Source organism: Athene cunicularia (genome assembly GCF_003259725.1).
Source record: "Athene cunicularia isolate RWA chromosome 20 unlocalized genomic scaffold, athCun1 chr20_part1, whole genome shotgun sequence".
NCBI lineage: Eukaryota > Metazoa > Chordata > Aves > Strigiformes > Strigidae > Athene > Athene cunicularia.
In genome coordinates, this window is record NW_020799125.1 from 8,849,426 (window position 1) to 8,866,573 (window position 17,148).

Sequence of the window (17,148 nt, forward strand, 5' to 3'; positions counted from 1 at the left end):
TTTTTCTGCTATCATATAAAGATAAAGAAAAATGCACTGTAAGTAGGAATTATAACACCTTACAACTTTTTTCTTTGTTTTTTTTTTTTCCTGAATCATGTTTTTCTGCTATGTTTAAAATGTTTGCACAGTCCAGGACTAGTTGTTTTCTGAAAACATTCTCACATCCCTTGAAAGAACAAGCAGTTATCTGAATGCACAGAACAGATTAAAAATGTGCAGATTGTAGGACTGGAATCTGGGTGATTTTAAGAGAAATACATCTGAGAGATTGAGAGAAAGACAGTAACACAAAGGTCACAGTACTAGTTTATCTGCTGCCTGTGAATGGATGTTGCATAAAGCTGCTTAAGAAATATTTGCAGAATTCTTCTTCCTCCTCTGTGAAATAGCTTGGTATTTCCTGAATTACTAATGATACTCTGAAATGCAGAGGACCATCACAACTTGGTTTCAGTATGCATTGTAGTGTCTGGAATATAATATTCCAATATATCTTTAGAAGCCAGGATTAAGCAAGGCTATTGCATGAGAAGTAGAGTAATGCTCTGTATCAGGGTAAATTGACATATGTGCTTGAGTCCTTTTTTGGCCTATAGTAGCCTCAACAGAGAAATATTATTTCCCCTATACTTTTCTTCTGTTGCTCCTTATGTGGTTGAAATGTAGCACACAACTTCACTTTTGAATCCCCTCAACTTTGAGATATGTCCACTCTAATGTTATATGAGGATATTGTGGCTTTAAAAGAAGTACTGCAGTTCATTTAATAAAAAAGCTTGCAGACTAGTCACATAGTTAAGATTTGTGTACCTAATTAACACACACTTGGATTTTATTATGTTATCGGCAATACAGAATGATTTGTTCCGCCCTTTCAAAATTATGGTTTTTGATGTGGGTACAGATTTCTTTACAGCAAGCTTCCCTTTTGGAAACAACTTTACAGGGGCATTAGCTCAGCCTCATGTCTGTCACCTGATAAGGCGGGCTTAGTAAACATCGTCTGTAAATCCAACAGTGCATGAAAAATAGTAACCTGTAAAAGTGCTAAAATGAATTCAACAGTTTATGCAGATGTTAGTTAATGTGAGTGAAATGTGTGCTCATTATGGGCAAGTCTTTCACCTGGCTTCAGAAGACAAAGCCACAGCTGGAAAACGTGTTGCTGCTTTTCAGAGACATGATCATATTTCAAAGGCTTTCTTTCTTTCTGTGCTTTCATAAGGTTGAAGAGACAAGGACAGATCTACAGTGTCATTTAGGCATGAAGAAAACATAGTAACACAAATCTGGTGAAAATACAGATGCAGTGCTTGATCATGTAGTTTCACAAAAATTTCCTTTAGTGGTAGTGATTGTTTAAATTACCTCAGGCTGCTTAGTCTTGCTGTCTCAGTCATGCCACTACAATTATTATTCCAGCAGGGTTGTGGACTATTGTGAATTGGTGCTTTTCCTGGGTTATAGTTAACAGTAAATATGTAATACACTGATCCTGTTCTCCGTATAACCATGCAGACAGTTTTGCTAGAAGTGTGACTGAGCTGAGTGCTGCGGCTGGAAGGAATGGGGAGATGCTTAAGCTAGTATGTCTGATTTGAAAAAAAAAAAAAAAAGTTAAAAAGACGGTGAAACTGTGGGATAAGTCTTTGTGAAAGTGATGGTACTGCACATTTGTGGTGAAAAAAAGAAAGGACTTTTTGCTCTTGAGAGGCAAACCACAAAAATGAGATCAATAGAGCAACTGGAAGAGCAGATAGGGAGGAGAAAGGTGTGAATATGCAGACTGTTAAAGTTGAAGCCAAACTGCAAATTTAGTGTGTGAAGGGACAGGAAAGAGGTTAAAAGTCAGAGTGACATAGTCTAAATCTGCACTGAGTTGTGATAAGATATAAGCCTAGGAGAGAGAAGAAATCACTGTAATAACAGTATATTTGTAATTCCATCACTTTACATATTTGGTATGAGCTTTAGCTGGTAGAGTCTTCTGTGAGATAATGAGCTTTTACTAAAAAAAAAAAAAAAAAAAAAAAGTCTTTTATCTCATTACTGCTAACCAAGTGATTTCTGAATGTGAAAAAAATCAGAAAAGAAAAGAAACCACAGTAAGAAGATTAGAATTTATATTATCCAGACCTGGTCCTAAATAATTCTTCCCTAACACTAGTGAATTTTTTCTATTTTCTTGGGAAGGACCTTTATGTCAGAGTAAGTGCTATATGCAGGATGTGTCACACTTGGGCATTAGAATCACTTGGTGAAACACAGACTTCCTCCAGGATTTGTACATAGTTCTTATGCAGGGTATCTACATTCCCATTGCCACAGACCTTGCATATGCAGTGAGTTGAACTAATTACCGTGTTATCACAGAGTAGGCATGATAAATCCACTTGCTACACAGGTGCAGTTCAACTGCATGGTGGATATGTTTTAGGTCTGACATGCGGTATATCTGCATATGTCTTACAGCTGCTTTTTATGTAACAAAAAAAATATCCGCTGCATATGAAATATGAAATAAATTATATCTGTTAGGCTTTTTATACAGGGCATATTATTTAAATATATAATAATGAAAATCCTGTTTTATATGCAGGATATCCAACAGCCCAGCTCCCAGCTGTTAAATCCTGGGGAGACTGGCTCAAACTGGGGGTGAAAGGAATGAAATATATGGACTTACGCCTTAAGATAACATAGGCTGTAGCACCTCTTTCAAAAAGCTATAGCTGCTAAAGGAAAGGACTCAAGGGTGCTGCTCTTTTATTTTCCCCAGGTATTTTTGGCAGATGATTGAACATTAATGGAGATTTCCTTTAGAAGGAAATGTACATGAGGCAGTTGCACAGCATTCTAAAAATAGCTGTCAAAAGAAGGTTTCATAATGCATTAGATATTCAGTGTATGTTACAAACAAAATCAGCTTTTTCATCTGCAGACAATGAGTGACTGTTATGATCCAGACCAAGTAATGGAAACCAAAAGTATTCAAAGATACTGCTCAGAAGGACAAATGCATGCATGCATCTGGCCATAAAGCCGTTTAAGCTTATGGGCAAATCAGCTAACTACTTGGCATAAACATATTGTCCAATAGGTTCTGATAATTTACAAAATTACCAACCTTCTTAGGCAGGTCACTAATTTTAGCATCCAGCCTACTTTTAAAAATTCAGGAACTGCCTTTATACACATTTATTGTTGGGTTCTGTATCAGATTGCAGTCTTATCTTCTGGTCTTTAAGCAGTTACTGATACTTTGGCAGATTCAAGATAAAGAGTTAAAGGTGGAAAAACTCTTAAAAGGAAGAACTCTGATTTACAAAGTTTCATGTTCTTATTCTAGAAATTACAGTTGTCAATCAATGACTTGGAAATCCAGGACCAAGCTACAGGCCTTTAATGCAACTTGTTTCCCCCCCCTTTTTTTGTTTGTTTGTTTGTTTTTTGGGGTTTTTAAAATTATTATTATACTTGGAAAATATTACATTCTTCCTTTCCTTTTGTGTATGTGTTCAAAATGTTATTTTTAAAGCTCCATCTTTCATCCATCACCTACTGTTCCCTCTGTCAGTGATGATTCACCTCCTATAGGGGTACATAGCAAAACTCCTGTTTCTGTCATACAAGCAAATGTCTTCCTTGCTGGTATTTGTTTAATTTTGAAGCTTTCAGTATATATTAAGACATATAGTACCTTACAAAACTGTAGTGCTTGATGTACACCCTTTCTGGAGATCCTGCACAGCAGAGTTCTTTGCAAAGAGTTCTGAATATAGTAGGTTGCACTTCTAACACTGTTGTCTTAATTTCCTTTTGACTGAATTTGTGCTTTCCATCTTTACTTTGGTTTCTCTCTAGCCTTTTTTTTTGTTCCCCTGCCTTCCCTGCCCTGTTTTCCCTTAACATCTCCAAAGCACTGAAAAGGACAAATACTATCTAATCTAATCTCTCCGCCCTCTCTTCTTCTTTAACAAAGCTTTTAGCTTCCCCTGTCTCTCTTCTTTGTTTTCTTTACCTTTCTTTCCCTTCCCCCTCCAAAAAATTCACCACTCCTATGTAAAAGAATTGGTCAGGCTGCAGTAGGAACAGACACAATCTTCTGAATTTTCTAGATGCACCTGTGTGTTGTTATACCACATTGTACCTCCTGTTGCAAAACATGTGTATGGACAAGAAAAGAAAGATATTTCAAGCTTTTCCTTTCTGATTTCTGACAGAATTCTTTTGTCTATTTTAGCAGAGTAGCCTAGTGGCTGAATACAAATGCTATATTCTGTCTGATATTCTTTCTAGGTTTTTCTTCTTGCTAACGACAAGGTTTGTAAATTTTTCTTTTGCGTTTGGGCCACCATTTCCTTGAATCAAGAGGATAGGACCTTAGGCCTTTTCTAATGCTGCTTCAGCTTCTATCTATCTGCTGCATGCTGATTCTCTCTGATCCATCCAAGTGTGTCAGTTTGGCAGCGTTCCCAGTCACCATCAGCATTATTGCATTCCCAGAGTCGGGTCTTGGTTAGGACAAAGAATTGACAAATTCAGTATACTTAGTTTTGCTCCCTTGTTGTACTTCATAGGATTAAAAAAAAAAAAAAAAAAAAAAAAAAAAAAAAAAAAAAAAGAAAAAAAGAGCAGTCAAGCAATAAGCATAAATGTTAATAGTTGACAATCCTCACATGGAGGAAAATTTGGATGTGTTTGTGTTGGGGGGTGATATCTCTGAGTGGCATAGGCCTTTAGGTATGCAGTTAAAAAGAAACCTATCTTGAATGGTTTGAACTGTTAAAACTGATGCAAGTATGCACTTGAATGTCATGCATTTCCAGTGTGTTCTTGCTGCTGTAGTGGGCTGTACGATTCCCTTTATAGCAGCACTCTCTCTAGTTTCTGCTACATTCCTAAAACAGAACAAACTGCCAGTGTAATCCATGAGCCTTCCTGCTCCCTGCCCTGAAAAACACTGCCAAAGCTAAAAAGGGAAAATGCTTCCAGCAGGGACTCCAGAATTACTTATGAGATGAGAATTTATACTCTGGGCTGTTAATCCAAAGCCTAAAACGAAAGAATACAAAAAATGTAAGCACAGTGATAGGATGGTTTGGCAGTTTTCCTGTGACAATGGTATCTCAAGAAATAATCTGAATGCAGTATGGGACAAAGCAGAGTAGGATTATTAATTTTACTGAGTTGCATAGTTATGAGTCATGTCGGCTCTCAAGCAAAGAGGTTTGTGTGGTGAGGTAGTTATGAAAGATGCTGGTTGGAACTAAGAAAGGGCATTAGTTTTATTTGTGGTGATTGCTTTTGAGATCATTAACACTTGAGTAGATATAGAGCAAAGTGCATATTCTGTTTGCAACAGGCCTTGATTTATGGAAGAGGGTTTTCTATAATCAGTTTTGCACAATCCTAGATCTTGCATGCTTTATTGGAAGAATGTTTAATTTGCTTTAGTTATTTTAGCTCATTATTTAATAATTATTGTTTTAATATTAAACCTTTCTCTCTAGAACTCCATTTGTAGTTTGTTTTTCTATTTTTAAAATAAAATCCTTTGATAATATGCAATATGCTTCAGAATCACCTTTTCATCTATGGTTTACATTGTTAATTTGATGGTGGCTATAGAATGATAAGGCTGTGCTACCTAATACAGATGCAAAATTTTGAACAAAAATGTAAAGGCTTCTTGGGGCCTTTCTGAAGATTTGACCTTTAAAATTTTCATCTGGAGTTAAGACTTTCTTCCTTCCTGGCGTAGCAATAAATCCTCCCACTTTCACTGCATTAGGGAAGAGAACTGAATCACATTTTTGAATCAAATGCTTGGGAATTGGCTCCAGATCAAACTGGTTGCTTACATGCCGTTTTCTCATTTTGTTTCATTTGCAGGATTTAGTAGAAAATAAAAGGTAAAGCAAAAAAAATTTGAAAAGTTATAGTAACGTTTTAGTGAAAGCAGGCAGATAACTTGCCACGTAGAGGAATCTACGTTTTTTGGGGGGCCTGTATTGTATCTTAAAGAGTACCAAGTCCTACAGGGTTAATAGAGAGGAAACTGCAGCTGCAGCCGACTAATACGGAAGTCAGAATTTTGTGTAACAGCCAGCCTGAGCAGGCCGAAAGGTGGGGGCCGGGGGGGGGAGAGTACAGTGTCTGGTGGGATGCTGGTGGGTTTGGTTATGCTCTGCATCGGTTTTTATAAACAAGGAGGGCATGCACTGCATGGCAGCAACTCTCTGTGATAGTGCACTTTCAACTGTATAATAGTTTTTGTGGAAATGAGACATTTAAGTTTTTCCTATTTAAGGCTCGGCTTATCATAGTATCTAAAGAAATCACACTGTCGGTATATGGTTGCTACGGTAGGTGTTAATATATTTAAATTATTGAACAGGAGAATTCTGAATTTTCACTCTGAATTTTCAGTTAGTAATTTCAGTTGCTCTTGTGCATGTTCACTTTCAGTATGTTTTGCTGTCTTTCTGTGGCCTTGCTTTCTCCGTGCAACACATTGCAGAGCACCAGCAAAGTGAATTTAGCTTTTTGTTTAGAAGGAACAGCTTTTGTGACCTGGGTGAACTCCTCCTCCTTCAGGTTTAAAATATCCAAATGCCTTCAGTACTGGCATGTTGAGACACATTTGCTCAGGCAGGCAGTTTGCGATCACTTCCCCCTGCTCGAAAATCTGTGTATTTTATATGGAGAGTGCACATTTAGGGTTTCTTTTTAAGTTTCTTTTGCAGAAACGGGCCTAGCTTAGCCTGTCTTCTCTATGCACAGGATGGCTCCTGCTTGCCAGAGCTGCACAAAGATAATCGCTCAGGAAGTGTTTCAGCCAATCCCCTGAAGCTTTACATTCAGATTTACCAAAGTAGCCAATCCGGGATTAGCTTTTATTAGGAAGACAGATCATCAAGCTGAAGTGCCAAGCCCTTTCTGCCTGAGTACTGAGAGCCTGTCCTCCATGTTTTATAAGTATTGACATAACACTGTGTTAACAATGCATCCACAGAGGTAAGCCTTACTTTTTACATTTTTTTTTCTCTAAGACCTATGAGTTGTGGGTTGAGAGTGTGATTCTCTGTGATTTGTTGTGCAAAACTCACACCACAGCACTTTATTAAGTTGGAACTGTTTAAATTTGCTTTCTTGGGTCACATGGTTAGTAGCCATTAGCCACAGCTTTATTTTGCAGACTGGCAAAACCTTGGCATACCTACTTCTTCACAGGAGGATGGTGTTTTTAGAGTTTATCAAGATCCTGGTATTCCAAAGAAGCTTTCTCTCTCTGAGCAGTTTGCCAGCACTATTGTCTGTTGTGTCACATGCCTGCTGAAGAGAAAATGGAAGCTAGGGAGCAGATGCATTTAACTGCCCTACAGGGAGTCAAGCAGGGATAATGGCAGACAGAAGAACAGGCAAGTTTACCTTTCTAAACAGTGAATGGAATAGCTAAGATAAGTTATCTCTCAGAAAATATAGGATTTTTAAAAACCTAGACATCAGCAAAAAGTGCTAATGGCAGATTGTAGATATTGGGCCTAGGTGGTGGTGTGCTGTTGCATCATGTTTTTTATGCAGCTTATCGTAACTTAAAATGATTATTGAACCTTTTTTCTTGCAGGAGTAATTAATACAACGTGTTTCTCTTTCTGAGGGACAATGTATGGTTAATATTTTGTTCCTTTAAAAGGCAGTTTTTATGCTGCAGATTTTGGAAATGAGTTGCTGCTCAATAAAATGCAGCAGTACATCTGTTTACAAATCTGATTCTTTATGGAAAATGTTTTTGAACTGTTAGCTTTCTTGTTTTACATAGTTCAAATAAACTAATGTATCTTTTATCTGTGCCTTTTTGTTTTACACTGTATCAGCCACAGTTCTGTGTTGTGGAGTCCAGAGGATATAAAATCATGTGTGGTTCATGACAGTAGTACATGTTGTTCGTTCTTTTTTTTTTTTCTTCTTCTTTTTTTTTTTTTTTTTAAAAAAAAACTTTTGGTTTAATGCTACGTAATTATTTCAAGAAATTCCTTTTTGATCAATTCCCAAATCTGCCAGCCTGTTGTATCTTCTTAACTGGAAAAATGAGATGGGTGCTTGAACAGTTGGTAAGTAAGCAGCATGCTACTCCGAACATTTTTAATAGTTTTCCAAACATTTTGTTTTTACTGGGTCAGTTAGTCCAGTAGATGAAGAAATGTTAGTGGTTAGTCATATAAAAAATCAGATTTGCTTAGCGTCCATTTTAAGGGACTTGTACATGTAAACTGTTTTAGTTTGAATGCACTGTTTTTTTGATAATTTGCCTCTAAAGTTTGAAGCTTATACTTCCTGTTTACCTCAGGTCAGTGAAAAATATTCTACTTGCTGTTTGTTCATAGATCATTAATTACCATGTTTGTCGGGTAAAGCGCATTTTCGTTGTTCCTTAGGCTTTTGAGGTGTGATGAAAGTGCTAGTACTCAGCAAGAAGTGACCCTATGGAGTAAAGTAAATAATGTTTAATGAATATATGTTTCTGATACTATACAAAATATCATCTCAGACAAACATCCTTGATTTGTGACTAATTTAGAACATTTTGGGCCCTTTATTAAGATTTTAATTGTAGGCTTGCATGCTTGTTTTAACAAGCTGTTTTTCAGTGACCACCAGTGTTACAAAAGCAGAGGAAGGATGCTCTTCTGTGCTTTTAATATAATTTAACAGTCCACCCATATTCATGATTTTAGGAAAGAACTTACAGCTAAGCTAGTTTTGCAAATGTCTGCACTGAGTCACAATTACATGCTAACTTTTATAAAAACTTGCCATGTATTTGATAACATGCTGTAACATAACAATTTACCTGTGGTTACTTGTTTGCCAGTATGAGTATCTTTCTTTGAATATCACTTTGCTTAACAGCCCTTCCCCCCCCCCCCCCCCCCCCCGGATTTGATTATAAGACTGTCTAGTTCAGTTTGCAACCTGAAACACTGCTGGGGTGTTTCACCGAGTTTCATGTGATAGCATTTTTGTATGCAATTTTAATACATTTTTCAGCATACGTAAAAGTGCTAACACAGCTAAGAAGTTATTCTGGTTTCTGTTCTTCAGCTGCTAAAATAGAAATTACATTTGGACATAATTTTTCTAGCAGTAGTTTATACACATTAGCAGTTTACTTTCAGTCTTAAATAGTGCACAACATAATATTTGTTTAATATGAGGAAGCAGGAGTAAGTGATCTGCAGTGAGAAAGCTTGTATTAAAATGGCTCCCACAGGTTTTGTTAAACTAGGATCTGTTTCAAATCTGCACCTCCAGACACACTGCTGACAGTGAAGCATATTTGTATAAGCTGCCCTTATGCATTTAATGAAACATAGCATCGTGAGTCTGTTAAAGTTCACTATTTTTAATCACTCAAATATAATTCTTTTATAGTTCACAAAAAATAAATGTCTGCATTGCAGCAAGATGTCTGAGGCAAGGTAGAGACAGCAGTGTTGTTTTACAGATCAGCCCAATCGCGCTGCTCCATGGAGTACTTGAGCCAATAGAAGCAGAGGGTAGGTTAAAGATTGACAATTGCAGTGGCAAGACTGAGAAAGGCCTTCTGGAAATTTCTACCATCTTTGTTCCATCTAAGTAAAGCAAATTCAGCCAAGCTGAAGAATTTCATATATTTTTGGTGCTTTGTCAAGGTATGATGTTATCACTCACTTTCATAGATTGCATAATAAGAAGCACTCTGTGCTGTTTTTTCTACTGTTCAGGACAGATGGAATGTGGGGTTTTGTTTAAGAGATAGACGCGGGGAAAAAGCACGTATTCTTTCTACACAATATTTTACAGGACTGGATCTTGTTAATATCACAATTAGACAGGACATGTATGAAGCAGTGTAGCTGAGGTTTAAGCAATGTAGCTGAGGTTTATTCAGCTTGTAGTAAACGGCCATTATTCTAATGTAACTAGCAGTTAATCATATAATTGCACTTTTAAGTTTTCTGGCTACTAAAGAGTAATTTAAATTGCCCAGGATGAATATGATTAGCCATTATTATTTAGTGCCAACATCCAGTTACTTTTGTAATTAACTGGACTAAGAATGCAGTGGGGGAAAAACAAAGGAGTGATCTGAATTATAAATTATGATGAAAACGGTGGCTTTTTAAAAGCTATGTGCCTCTTTTATTCTTTGCAGGTAAACTGTTTTAGTTGGAAGCTAAATAGTGCTAGGGAAAAAACAAGTGATTTCTTTAAACACTACTTAACATACTGAGAATGAAAAAAATGCAGAGTATCAACCACTCCAAATGTGACATTTCCCCCCCTCACATCAGGCAGGAGTATTGAAGTCTAGGGGAAAACCACCATTGCTACTAAGGAAGCATGTAATAAAAGGAACTTCATGCTCAAAAAAAATCATAAATAGGTAGATTACATTACACATCTAGCCCTTTATATCGGTGTCCACAAACTTCGATTGATTTGTCTTACTGAGCTGTCTTCCATTTTGTGATATCACTTTTGCTTGGTGGGTTTATTTTGGGGTTTTTTTGTTTTCCTTTTTGCTTTGTTTTCAAGTGTATTGGCCATGTGGATCCAGTAGCTGAAAAGTGATAGGTCATGGTCAGTTTTCCATACTAATGGTGCCACTCCAGCATAATTGGTTAAAGGGTGATAAATCTCAGTAAAAGCTCTCCTCTCCTCTGTCAGGAATTCAGGGTATTTGTTTGAATCTCCTAAATATCTTGGAAGTTGAACATAACCTCTGCCCATGTAGAATATAGTAGACAGCAATTTTCAAATTTTGTTATTTGTGGATCGCTAATGTTTTTCTCATGGCCACATGAATCCCATTATAGTGAATTTAAGCCTGTTAGACTAGGTTTGATTTACTTAGTTACTGTCTGCAAACCCCTTAGTACTAGTAGTACACTGGCTTTGAGGGGTCTGCAAACCAGAGACTGAAAACCATCATTAGTAGGCCATCAAGCTTGGCCCTTTAAATTTTATTTAGAAAGTATTTAAAATATATTTATTAATAAACATGTCTTGTATTCATGGGTTAAAGTCTAGTTTAGAAATAGCTACATAGGAACTGAGTTTTATTTATTTGATAGAAGCTTTCTGTCATTCTTATGTTAACCCTTTATTGCCAATTGTCATAGCATCCATGTTTCATGCTGTAGCAGGGTGTTAACATCCTTAATGTAGCCAGCATAAAACTTTACTTTCAAACATGATTACTCTCAAATTATGTTTTTAACATCCGAAATCTGTAGCTATTCTGGTTGCCTTGCTTGGGCCTCAGCTCTGTATGTAGTTTATTGTCTAAAAGAAGACAGTGTGACACCAAGGATCTCCCTCCCTCCCTCTCCTGATTTTCTGTTTTGTGGACCTATTTTGAATGCACACTTAATAAAGTTTTGAAAAGAACCTGAATAGTCTTTAAATTAAAAAATATATATATTTACTTGTTATCAGAGGTAACTAGCTTAAACGTTGCTGTATGTAAATATCTGAACAATTATTTTTTTGTATGTTAATTGCTTAATACAAATTGAGCATTTTGGAGGGAATTCTGCAAAAGGAAGCATAAAATATGATGCGCTCAAACTGGAGAGTGAATCTAAAACTGAGTGATTTCCTTAGTAACCTGTAACTTCACAAAACTCCCTGTCCTGTGCCTTTTTAGTTAAACATTTGGATGTCAGGTGTCCTTTTGTCATACTTTACCATTTCTGATATTTAGATGTTTGCTTTGAATATAGCACTGCTGTTTAAACAAGAGATACTGTTATTGAATAAACTGCTACCATTTTAGCTACAGTACAGGAATGAGGCAGTGCAGTGCTGTCAGACGCCATTTTAAGAATCCTGCATAAATAGCATAGCTACCGATGAGTAAGAGACTGTTATAGGTGAGTGCTTATACAAAGCTGCTATTTATTCAGCAATGGCATGCAAATATTTTTTTCAAATTTTTATTGAATGCAGATTTTTGAAATCATTATTTAGAATTGCTACTCACAAATGTGATATAGGAGAGGCAGGAATTACCTTAAGGATGAAATTCAGTTTTAGTGCTTACAGTCTTAAATCAGTGGGTTTTTGTTTTGTTTTCTGTTAACTAAAAGGAAAAATGAATTCCATAACTATATAGTTACTGATTTTAAATTTATGTGTTTATTCCCTAATGCAGATCTAGATTGTATATGTGGACATTAGCTGTTTCGAGTGGTTTTCCATATCTGTCAGCTTTTCTTGGTTAAATGTCAAGGTGCAGTAGTTCATCTGCAACTTTTAATTGCTCTTTGTAGTTAATATAGGTTAGAGCAGCTTTAAATATTTTTGTATATGTACATTTTTTCAGGTAAGTACTACTACTAGTACAGGAATGATCCTCCTAAACAGAAGAGACAGGATTTTATTTACTGATCTGAAATTTGAAAAACTGAATTTCAAAATAAAAAACCCACCCTCTCTTCAGTTTAATAGAGAACATATTTAAAAATTGGGCAGCTAAATTGTTTTTGCATTTTTACCTAAGTATTAATAAATCTTATATGTTTGCAATCTATTTTTTTTTTCTTTCTGTCCCCAACTATCCCCAAGGGAATAACCTCCACTCCTTCTCCCCTCATTCAGACATGTTAAAATAATTTGTATGAAACAAATTAATTTAACATTTGATAAAACTTTTTTTTTTTGGTAAGTTTTGTGAATACAAGTAGGGAAGTTTTAAATGATGAATTGGTGGTTTTGTCAATTGACAGTGAAACTGGCAAAGCTTAAATTTCAGTTGTGTTCTTAAAATATGTTCTTCTGTGTTCATTCATCTCAATGAGGAAACATGAGTAGCTTTCAGAATGGCATAAGGTATTTATTTTATTCATCTAGGTACTTAATTGTGTATATACCAGTATCATTTCTGATCTGCAACCTCAGAACATCACATTCATAGTACACATGCATGAAAGTAATGCATGCTATCTGAAATAACAGGTCTAAGCCCTGCAAAAACAGATTCTCACAATAAAACTCTCTAGAATAGTCTACTTGATCATACAGTTCTTGTTTTCATAGAACTTGTTTATAATTATTTAGCTGCTGGTTTTAAATGTATTTTTATTTTGTGTGGGTAATAGTGAGGTACCTGTCATTAAGGACCTGGTTTTCTTGAATTATTTCATTGGAAATCTTTTGCTAATGAAAATTCTATGTTTGGAAGTTTCTTCTTTATAAAGCATTTTCAGGATATTGCTTATATGGATGCAAGGTGCAAAGGTGGCAAGATCTGTCAGCTTTAGAAAAGTTACTGTAAGCTTGATGTGAATTGCTACCATGTATTTACAAACTTGAGTTTTAAAGATTACCACTACAGTCATCACTGCCACCATTCAAACAGTGTCATGTTGTGCAAGTCATAATATATTACAGAAAATAAAACAATGGGACATGCTTCTGAAGGGCTGTGAATTTTAAGTATCTCTTACAGCTATGTCTACTATGCCTATTTAACTGTTCCCCCCCCCAACATTTTGATTTTTTTCAGAACAATCTCAGTGATTTTTTTTTTACATATTTAAATGCTTGTGCCCTTGAAAGATTGCATGAGATTAATTATAGTAGAGAATGTGGAGATGCAATCTGTTCCTCTAAGGCTCAATTTTCCTAGTACAGCAGATAGTCGCTGAAATTTGTTTTAGTCGTGGGTGACATACAGTGTGCATATGTGTGTGATATAGGCACCTCCATTGCTAAGAAAAATTAAGAACCTTTTTGTCAAGTGATGAAAGCATTTTTTGACTGTTCATTTATACTTCAAGTCTTTGGGAAAGCTGTCTTCAGGCATCTCTTATGTTATGTATCAGAGATGTGTCAAGGCAAGATAATTGCTTATGAAGAATGTTTTTCTTGTCTATAGATCTATTGAAAGAATATTCAAAAAGGTGATGGAAGAAACTGGCTGAATTTCCTAAATTAAGCTCATTAGATGGGGCGAGACAGATTTAGAGCTGAAGAAAGCTCATATGCTGTAACTAATACGTAGGAGTCTTGGCCTGTTACACCCCCGCAGTGTTAGGTTTGGGCCCACAGGTGCAGAGCGTTTTCAGTCAACTCCGTAACTTCCTCTGCTGCTTTGGCTCAGGGATGTAGGAACAGTTTCCTGCTACTGTATTGCTGCACAGGTCTGTCACCCCCATTTCTCAGCCAGGACTCAGGCATAACTCCGTGTCTTTTAATACTGACTTGTAGCAACTACTGTATCTTTCTTGTATCGTGTTCCCCTGAGGCTGTGATTTGAGCAGAATACACCCCATAGATTTGGATGAGTCAGGAGTGTTAAGACTGCTTTAATATAACTTAAATGTGGTCTGCTGATAAAAGGACATTCCTTTTTTCCCCCCTTCCCTACACGTGGTACACTCCCATTTCCTCTTTTCTGCACATCCAGCTACAGTGAGCTAGATCACAGAACTGATTCAGTTAAAATGAACGTGATTTCTGGAACATGAAGTTAGGGATTGGGGAAACCACTCCCTTTAGTAGAAATCTGTGTAAAATGATCTTAAGACTTCAACCCCTCATGAGGACTTGTATGTCCTGGTCTGTGGCTGAAACTGGATCTATATTTTAAAACCAGGTAATGTGTATTGCCAGATTACTTCACTCTTGACAGAATTAGTGTGTTTTATTACATATTTACCTTTCTGCATTATTAATCATATATACATGATGCTTTAAAAATATGGGATTTTTTTACAATTTGGTGATATTGAAGTAGGATTTTGTAAGGGGGAGGGGAAGAAAAAAAACAATAAAACATTGGAGGAGAACAATGAACCCATCCTGTGAGCCCATCCCTTCCTATTGCTTAGGAAAGAGAATGGGCAGAGACAAGTGGTGCATGAAATGTTTTGGTGTCTGCAACACACTGCCAGCTCCTCGTTGCTGAAGGCCCTCTGGGAAAGGGTGTAACGAATGTGCAGTATAATTGATCTGCCCATGCATAGTAAATTGGTGAGCATTGTAGTATGGTCAGCTATGTTATGCATTTAATCTGCCAATGCAAAATAAATCTGAGAAGCATTGTGCTAAGGTCAACTGTGCTACACATATACTATAATTCTGGTCATATGGTTGCCTTTCCTTGCTACTGAAATTAACAGCATAGTCCATGAACTGAGAGATTGGATGCTGGTAGAATAGAACTTCTCTTAAGTGTTTTATGACTTTAAAGAGCTTAATTTGTAAATTACTGCGATATAAAATGACAAGTAGTGAAAATTATTTCTGGAGCTCATGGATCTTCTGAGCTTTGGGTCTTCCATACATTGAGCTTGGTTAATTTGTATTTAAAATTTTTGCTGACATAACTGTCCCTGTTTAGAAGTGTGAAAGAAATGGCAACCCAACCCCTGGTAGCTGATAGTTGATTAAAAGTAGTTTTGGCAAATAACAGACTAAAAAGTCCTTGTGCTTGTAAATGTTACTTCGTTTAGGAAGCTGTTTTAACTTACACTAGTAACAAAACTCCTGCTAATATAAACTGTTTGTCAGGTTGAAGAGTTTCTCTGATATAAATGTAACCAAGTCCTCAGTGTTGTTTCTGAGCTCTCTTTAGCTGTCTCAGGCAGATTTTAGCCACAGTGGCTAAAACAAAGATCTCTAGCTGTCCTCTTGGCCTCTCTGGTAGCAATAACTTCCTGGAGCTGGGGTGAGTGAATGGAATCTCAGTCCATTCCGTAGCAGCAGTAGTTCACAGTCTGCCATATCGATGTAAACTGGTATCAGCAGCAATTTAGATTAACAGACTGGACAGTAAATTGTCAGTACAGAGGAAAAGATCTACATCCTGCTTGGCTGTTGTGCTTTGGTGGTGTTAATGGACAACTGTGATACCTGCTTCAGGCACCATAACCTCATTTGTTTATAATTTTGAGTTTGGGCTTGCTTCAACATCATATGTTTTCTTTTATCTTCCATCTACGATAGATCTCCAAAAGTGGTGTGTAACAAAATATTTGTTCTAGTTCTTTTTCCCTCTTCCATCCACCTTCCTTCTCCAAACTGACTTAAATAGCCGAATTCATTGAGTTATTTTCTTGAATAGCATCTCTATAAGAATGTAGAATTATCAGCAAGTCAGATATAGTTTGTCATCTATTTAATAATTTAATTCTGCCGGGAATAAATTAAAACTCTGTATGTAAGATTGAATGGATGAATAATAGTAACAACTCTGTTCTGTTTACTCTTTATTATAGTTAATAATCAGTGGAATTGTATTGCCAATAAATTATAAATACTCAGGGTTTTGTTATAGTCTAGTTTCAAAATAATTGAAATTATTTATTTAATAGTTTTTAAAATTTCATTTTACCTTCTAATTTAGAAAGCTGTTCCATGTTGCTAAATCTGTTGCTTCAGCTAATCTGTTCACTGACGCTGGTGAGTGTTTAAATGTTAGCAGGCATCTGTCCACACTGTTCATAGAGGCCTTGGATTAGGAGCTACAAGGAACAGAATTCCTGTTTGTCTGTCACATAAAATTTATATATACAGTGACGTAATCTTTGGTACATGTTACGAGACTGCCATTAGTATAGAAATGTTACCTTTGTTATAGGTAACATTCATCATACATGTGTTACTGAATTATTTCTCTACATGTTTTAGTCAACGTATAATGTTTTAGTCAATGTATATGCTGGCAAACATCATATTTCATTTCATCAGAAATTTTAATATAGTTGTGTTTGACAGTGTTATGTTGAACTTCTGTACATGAAGTTAGACATGAGAATAATACAACCTTTAACTATTCTAATTCTCCTTTTTGAATCCTGCAGCTTGGCTGAAGAGGAAATAAAGGCAGAGCAGGAGGTGGTGGAGGGGATGGATATCTCCACTCGATCCAAAGGTGAGTAAGAAGGAGTATTTAATCTATGTTTTACAAAATACGAGTATTTGTAAACCAGAATAATGAAACTGCATAATCTGCCATGAAGTTGTTCTTGAGTAAAGACTCAAGACTCATATTTTTTACAATGACTATTGTATGTTAAAAAGTGTTTTAATTTTTGCTTGGTTTCATTATATGTCAAACCTCCCCCCCTGTTCCACACCCCCCCACAC

The 17,148-nt window shown here is 36.2% G+C and overlaps 1 protein-coding gene across 20 annotated transcripts in view; it reads left to right on the forward strand.

Moving 5' to 3' along the window:
• The first annotated feature begins 6,908 nt into the window (after positions 1–6,908).
• The window catches only part of ZMYND8 (zinc finger MYND-type containing 8), a 59,857-nt gene continuing 49,617 nt past the window's right edge, over positions 6,909–17,148 (forward strand). For 10 of the 20 annotated variants that reach the window (XR_003399785.1, XR_003399787.1, XR_003399786.1 and 7 more), the window contains exons 1-2: positions 6,909–7,023; positions 16,863–16,933. Coding sequence is in view for 17 of the 20 variants with exons in the window: in XM_026862009.1 (XP_026717810.1) it covers positions 7,010–7,023; positions 16,863–16,933 (85 nt within the window). In the remaining 3 variants the exon portion in view is untranslated. Of the gene's footprint in view, positions 7,024–7,204; positions 7,428–8,047; positions 8,121–9,590; positions 9,702–11,877; positions 11,928–16,419; positions 16,462–16,862; positions 16,934–17,148 lie in introns of those variants that run through there. The other 10 variants (XM_026862003.1, XM_026861994.1, XM_026862005.1 and 7 more) reach the window with 10 other exon arrangements.